Here is a 7500-nt window from a genome sequence, read left to right as displayed (position 1 = left end):
TTTTTCAGCAGGATGAGGAAAATCAGAATCCCCTTTGCAAAGCATTTATTTTTCTTTTGTTCAAGCACCTATATCAAAAGAACAGGAGAGAAAAAAGAGAAAGAGAGAAATATTGGATGGTAAAGAATAATGAAAAATATAAGTTGTACTACAAATGTTACAGAAATATTACAGATGTAACTAATAAAGCCCATTTATGATAGAGAAACTGTAATGAAACTATGTAGCTCCCCGCAGTGAAATGTACATTTATATTTGAAACTGAACAGAAGGATGTTCAGTCAGTGACAGAAAATGGCAATGACTTATGTCTTATTCTGATCTTTATATGTAAATTCCATAGAAGATAGTCAGAAAAGAACATTCAGGAAACTTAGCTTTCCTAGAATATAAGGCTCATGAAAATCTCTGTTATTAGTTTTAGATTACAGTATTTTCCAAGTGCATTCAGACCTTGATAAGCTCATTGCCATTTTCTTCCAGTGGCTGGAGGATCGGAGATTGGTAGTCCTATACGGGAGTCAGACAGGAACGGCACAGGAAGTAGCAGAGAGGATTGGCCGGGAAGCTCAGCGATATTTCTTCCTGGCAACAGTTGCTGCCATGGATGACTACCCCATAGAGGACTTCTTTGGGAGCAAACTGGTGATCTTTGTTGCTTCAACGACTGGCCAGGGAGATGACCCAGACAACATGCGGGTGTTTTTCAAGTCTCTGTGGGCCAGGAGGAAGAACAGGCAGCTCCTATCACACCTTAACTTTGGGGTGATTGGCTTGGGGGACTCATCCTACCAGAAGTTTAACTATGCAGCTAAAAGGCTCAATAATCTGCTCTTGTATCTGGGTGGGCAGCCTCTCCAGAAGATTGGATTAGGGGATGACCAGCATGATCTTGGGCCGGATTTTGTGGTTGATTCTTGGCTGAAAGATTGGTGGGCCAAGGCAATGGAACTATACCCATTCCCTGAGGGCCTAAAACCAATAGATAAAGCTATTTTGCCCATGTCAAAATATAGAGTTAGGTTTGTTGATGAAGATAGTATTGATAAGGATCAATGTGAGAAGTATGTGTATTGCCCAGAAAAGGAGGCATCACAGATGAATCCATGCATGGCAAATCTGACAATGAACAAAAGAGTGACAGCTCCAGATCACTTTCAGGATGTCAGACTTCTTGAGTTTGACATCAGTCATATAAAGAAAAGGCACATGCCTGGGGATGTCCTCATGGTACAGCCACAAAACATGGAAGAGCATGTGGAAGAATTTCTTAATGTGCTGGGATTTGACCCTGAGAGGAAGTTCTTCTTAGAGCAAAATGATCCTAACACACCTCTCCCACCTCTTTCAGTTCTCCCAAGACCATGTACAATGAAGGAGTGTGTGACCAACTACCTAGACATATTGTCTGTTCCAAAGCGATTCTTTTTTGAGCTCCTAGCATTTTTCACTACAGATGAGACAGAGAAGGAAAAGTTTGAGGAGTTTGCATCATCTGAAGGACAACAGGACCTCTTTGACTATTGCAACAGACCCAAGAGAAGCATCATGGAAGTCTTGGCAGATTTTCCGCACGCAAACAAGAACATTCCCTTTGATTACCTCTTTGACCTTGTGCCTCCCATCAGGCCAAGACCTTACTCCATTGCCTCATCAAGCCTCATGTTTCCGGGAAGGGCACAGCTTCTGATAGCAGTTGTAAACTACAAGACAATCCTGAAGCGACCAAGGTTGGGCCTCTGTACAAACTGGCTCTCCCGGCAGAGTACAGGTGCTCTCATTCCTGTTTGGATTAAACCAGGCACCTTGACATTCCCTCCTTCCGAAGCTGCACCCCCTGTCATCATGATCGGACCTGGGACTGGATGTGCACCTTTCCGATCCTACCTGCAGGAGAGGGTAGCAGCTGGTCATCATGAGAACTTAGTCATGATCTTTGGCTGTAGGAACCGCAACAAGGATCATTTCTTCCAAGGAGAGTGGGAAGGCCTGGAGACAGAGGGGAAGCTGCAGCTCTACTGTGCCTTCTCTAGGGACCAGGAGGATAAAATCTATGTGCAGCATATCATGAGAGAGAATGCCAACACTTTGTGGGATTTGATTGGTAATAAGCAAGCCTTGGTCTATTTTGCTGGGAATGCCAAAAGAGTGCCTATTGATGTGTATGAGGCTCTGACATACATCTGTGAAAGAGGAAGGGGCCAGGGACCCCAGGATGCAGAGACATACATGAAAAAAGATCTCGAGAAACGATACCAGACAGAAACTTGGGCCTAATGGGGGTGAAGCATTATTCATAGCTTTTGTCCCATTGATTATGTTATTACTCACCCTGGTTGTTATAATGGTTGATCATTTTACTCTGTCGTCTAAAAGATTGTTAGGGTACATGTTTTAAGGTAGACCATAATACTGGTCTAGTATATGTAAATAGTTTTTTTTTTTGTATATTATTATCCATAGAATCTGTTAGTGGCTACAGAGAAAACACTCTATGTATGTAACCACTCTGAATGGATTTTGATGTAAATATTCATGTGTGTATAAGAAAGAAAAGATAAGAAATAAAATCAAATTTATATATGTATTTTTGTTCTTCCTGTGGATTGGGAAATAGTATGATTTTAGCAAAGGGGTTGATACGATGAGAGGGTTCATTAATCAGTTCAAAAGTACAATGTCTTCCTTAAGAAAACGTAATCACTAATGAAGCTCAGCCAAGCATTTCAGGTGAAATGGTATCAAAGAGGTATATTTTTCAAAGGAAAAGGAGCTGAATCATATCATAGGTTTTATTAAATGTGGTTCTTGGGATCAGTATTTGGCAATTATAAGGAGCTGAATCATATCATAGGTTTTATTAAATGTGGTTCTTGGGATCAGTATTTGGCAATTATAAGGAGCTGTATCATATCATAGGTTTTATTAAATGTGGTTCTTGGGATCAGTATTTTGCAATTATAAGGAGCTGTATCATATCATAGGTTTTATTAAATGTGGTTCTTGGGATCAGTATTTTGCAATTATGCTATTTTGTTGGTTATTTATTTATTCATTCATTTTTCCATGCATACATTAATTTGAAAAATCTTCAGCATTATAAAAAATTGATATTGAGTCTTAGAGCCTATTTGTTGGTTACTTCTAAAAAAAAATCCTATATTTCAATTTCTTCATTAATTTGTGTAATCATAAAGAGATAATGACAAAGATAATTGACAAATTGTAAAACTTGTGAAAAGAAAAACAATGTAGATAAATATTATTTGTTGATTATTTTGTGAAGGATAGTTTGAATAGTTGATTAAGACTTAGAAATATTGAATATCCTATTTAGAAATTATATTGCAGTGATTTATATCAAGGCATACTTATTTATTTATTTATTTTTTTTTTAGTATATAAGATGCTAAAGTTACAAAATACACAGAGACATTACTTCTGTTGATATACATTACTTTTTGTGTGAAGTAGAAAAGCGCAATATAAATTATGGATAAATCTTTACTTCTCAAAATTTTAAGCAGCAATTGATAATGATCTCTCCGTTGTCTTATAGTGTGGGATGCTGTATTTAATTCATTAATAAAAGCATCTTATATTTATTGTACTTTCCTTTTCTCAGTATATAGGGTGGCTTCAAGAGAAAATTCCGGAATTGGAGAAAAGTCCAAAGTAAGTAAGAAATTGTCTGTGAATTCTCCTCCTCGTCTTCCTGCTCATTCTTCTTCCTCTTCCTCTTCCTCTTCCTCCTCCTCTTCCTCCTCTTTGTCCTCCTACACTTATACCTACACCTTATTCTTATTCTTATTCTCATTCTTTTTCTTTTTCTTTTTCTCTTTCATATTCTTATTCTTAATTTTATGCTTATACTTATACTTATACTTATACTTATACTTATACTTATACTTATACTTATTATTCTTTTCCTATTTACTGTTAGTTTGAAGATTGATAGAACTGTTATCATTATCAACCCATGAAAATAAGATCTCATTTTATAAAGTTGGTGTATTATTTATTTATTTTTTATTTTTTGAAAATTCTAGTGCACCCAATGAAGAGACTCTAAAGCACTACAAACGGCAAGTGGATTTCCTGCGAGGCGTCATTGAGGCAGAGAAATGTGTGAGTAACTGGACTTTTATTTAAAGATGAGAAAGGATTTTGCCCTTGCACGATATATTAAAGTTTTTGATTATTATAGAAACTATCGAGAACTGCAATCAGTTGATTTAGAATGAAGGAAACTTTTAATGCTGAGAATTTTGAGAAAGATCATTGCACAGACCAGGGTAACAACATTTGTGTCATATTTGTCTGGGAAATATTGATTTTTGTATTGTATTTCACTTATCAAATTAATTGTATTGCATGTCTCTTATTGTTAAGAAAAATATAAGATTTGGTTCATCAAGGAGATTATGATTTAATAATACCTGAACCACCACCTCACAGACTAAAATTGCTACAGTTTCAGTATATTATCCCATCACCTCAAGAATTAGAACAGTTCTTCTGCTGATTCAGTAACCCTTTACTCAGAGTAAGATTTCTGCATTTGCTTTGTCTTAGTATCTAGAAATTATTAGTCATAAACCTTAGACAGTACCCTAGCATATCAAGGTTACCAAATGTACTCTGTGTTTGTCCCAGTGTTAGAAATACTTATTCTCACTCCGATGACCCCACAGACCAAGGTGCTAGACTCAGGCACCGCAACGCAGATGATACCGCATGGACCAGCAACGACGAGCGACCACACTGTCACCCAGCAGATTCACCAACGCACACAGGCCAAGACCACCAATCGGCTACGACAAGATCTTCTAGGTCTCGGTAAGGTTTGGTGTTGGATTTCAGGTTAACAAAAGAAGAAGGAAAAAAAGAAAAAAAGAAAAAACAAAGAAAAAAATTAATATTCTCATTATGAGAGTTTTTTACGAGTATTGAATTTTCTTTTTTTTCTTAGGTGCGTTTTTTTCTGTTGTATGTGGTATGTGTGTTTTATTTTCAGTTCTTTAGCCTCACTCTGTCTTTTTTTGTCTTATCAATAAAGTGTCACCTGTTTTTCTTACTATTTCTGTCTGTCTCTTTCATGATCATAGTTTATCTCTTGCTGTGTCTGTCGTTCTATTTCTGTATGTTAATCATTCCATCCTCTCCTTCCCTTTCTCCCTCCTTCCTTCCCTTTCTCCCTCCTTCCTTACCTTTCCCTCTTTCCTCCCTCCCTCTCTCCCTCTCTCCCTCTCTCTCTCTCTCTTTCCCTCCCTCCCTCCCTCCCTCTCCCTTCCTCTCCCTCCCTCCCTCCCTCCCTCCCCCCTTTCCCTCCCTCCCTCCCTCCCTCTCTCCCTCCTTACCTCTCCCTCTTTCCTCCTTCCCATCTTCTCACCCATCCTTGTCCTTGCCTTCTCTGCCCTTTTTCCTTCCTTCTCCTCCTCTTCTTCCTTCTCTGTATTTCATCATATTTTTAAAGAAAAAAAAAGGTTAAATTTCTATTTTTTGAATATACAACTGTGTCTCTTTTTGCACAACAAATCTGCTGTGACTTCTTTTATGAAACTTCTTTCAATACCAAACTTCTTACTCTTTTCTCTCTTTTTATTTCAGATTCTCCTCTTTTTGTTGTTGCTTTTTTGTTGTTATTTTGTGGCTTGCAATTTGCCCTTGAGTTTATTGGCTTTCATTAACAGTATTACATTTTTCATCTCTTTAGATACTATGATTTCTAGTAGAATATGTTAAAAGTGCTGCTGATGAAATGCTAATATTTGAATACTTTAGATATAATAGAAAAGTGAGCAGTGAAATTTAACACAAGGATAGTAAATGCTATGCCAATGATGTTATCCTTTTTATTTTCCGCATTTAGAAATAGTCCAGTACATGTTAGTCACCAGTAATAGATCGATAAACAGGTTACACTTAGCAATTTTCAGATTAATTGTTAACCAGCTGTTTGTATGTAGTTTGTGTGTTAGATTTGATTTCTTCCTAGACTAAGATGATATTTATGAATTAACTTATTTACATATTTTGTCCGTTTTTAGACATTTTATTACAATTTGATTTATAATCCCTGCGTCATTTAATGCATTGACAAGGATACATGCTTTGTTTATTTTGGTTTTGCTCTATTAATTGTTTTTTACACATAGATAGCTTCACAAGAACTTAGTCACCGAGGAGTCAGCTACAAGGCCTACCTGATCTCACCTGTATAACCCATATCTTGAATTTTAGAAAAAATGTATTTATTTCTTCTATCATTGTTGTATTAATAACCTTTTTTTTATACTATAATTATTCGTCTTGTTTGTTAAATTTGCGTAAGGCTTGAGTCAATGAATATTCATACATAGAGACAATGATATACACAGAAATAAGTGCTTATTTCTTTGATTTATAGATAACTTTATATCTCTCACATAGATAGAGAGATGTACATTTTATTTCTGTGCTTATTCTGTGGGTCAAGCCCAACTCAGATTCAACAAACTGGCAGATTATCATTAGTATAAAAATATTGACAATGATAATAGGATTAATGTTCAAACTTTGCATTTTGAAAATTCATGGTATGAGGCTATTGGTGAAGCCAGATAGAGCGAGTAATTGGCTTCTCAGTGGCAAAGTGCTTCTTCTGGCATCTAAGTATAGAAAGAGAAAACAAAACCATAATGGACAGTTTATGTCAGTGGATTCATTTCAATATTAGCCAAAAATTTCAACAAGCAGGGCCTAAAACACACTCTGCTGCAGGAAACATAAAATTTACTGAATTTTCTTCCCCTTCCTCATGTACGTCATCCTCCTTACCCCCCCTTTTGACCCAAGACCCTGACGGAGAAAGTGAGCTGCACCAACGCAAGGGAGCCTATGGAGGAGATGTGAGTGCGGATGACTTCCAAAGAAAGATGCTGAATGATGAGCAGAAGCGCGAGAAGATGGTGGAGGACATGATCACCATGACGAGGGAGTGGAAGGAGCAGTCAAGGATCGCCAACAAGATTATCAAGAAAGACATTGATGTAGGTTCAGAGTAGTTTGGAGGAGGTTGGGATGATCTATTTCTTTCTTTTCTTTCTTTCTTTCTTTCTCTTCTTTCCTTCCTTTCTATCTTTTTCTTTTTCTTTCTTTCTTATCTTCCTTATCTTCCTTCCATCCTTCCTTCCTTCCTTCCTTCCTTCCTTCCTTCCTTCCTTCCTTTCTTCATTCCTTTCTTGTAGAATGTTTTTAAGTAGAATTTTTTACATCCATCATAACAAGGGGTTGCAAGGAACAGTAATAATTGATAGCATTTTAGAGTACCAAGAAGGACATAGATGGAGTTTTAGGTTTGATGAAAAGCAGGAGAGATATTTCCTCATGCCTCTCATGTTGTGAAAGATTATTGTTATTATTTTAGATGGCCATCCATCTTAAAACCTTGTACTATGTTTTCCATAATAACTTTTGCTTCTTATGTAGTAATGATTGTTACTGTCAAAGACTTCAGTC

General features: G+C 36.8%; 2 protein-coding genes across 2 annotated transcripts in view; both read left to right on the top strand.

The window, feature by feature from the left end:
- Positions 1 to 2581, top strand: part of LOC113826579 (NADPH-dependent diflavin oxidoreductase 1) — a 3922-nt gene extending 1341 nt beyond the window's left edge. Inside the window, exon 2 of the mRNA XM_027379470.2 lies at positions 484 to 2581. Coding sequence (XP_027235271.1) covers positions 484 to 2277 — 1794 coding nt within the window. The 3' untranslated portion in view covers positions 2278 to 2581. The remainder of the gene's footprint in view (positions 1 to 483) is intronic.
- Positions 2582 to 2799: 218 nt separating this feature from the next.
- Positions 2800 to 7500, top strand: part of Use1 (Vesicle transport protein Use1) — a 13542-nt gene continuing 8841 nt past the window's right edge. The window contains exons 1-5 of the mRNA XM_070121470.1: positions 2800 to 2889; positions 3626 to 3675; positions 4050 to 4128; positions 4695 to 4839; positions 6838 to 7031. Of these exons, the coding sequence (XP_069977571.1) occupies positions 2800 to 2889; positions 3626 to 3675; positions 4050 to 4128; positions 4695 to 4839; positions 6838 to 7031 (558 nt within the window). The remainder of the gene's footprint in view (positions 2890 to 3625; positions 3676 to 4049; positions 4129 to 4694; positions 4840 to 6837; positions 7032 to 7500) is intronic.

Source organism: Penaeus vannamei, chromosome 4 (genome assembly GCF_042767895.1).
Source record: "Penaeus vannamei isolate JL-2024 chromosome 4, ASM4276789v1, whole genome shotgun sequence".
NCBI classification, from domain to species: Eukaryota; Metazoa; Arthropoda; class Malacostraca; order Decapoda; family Penaeidae; genus Penaeus; species Penaeus vannamei.
Note: the sequence above shows the minus strand (reverse complement) of the source record. Positions and strands in the feature narration are given on the sequence as shown.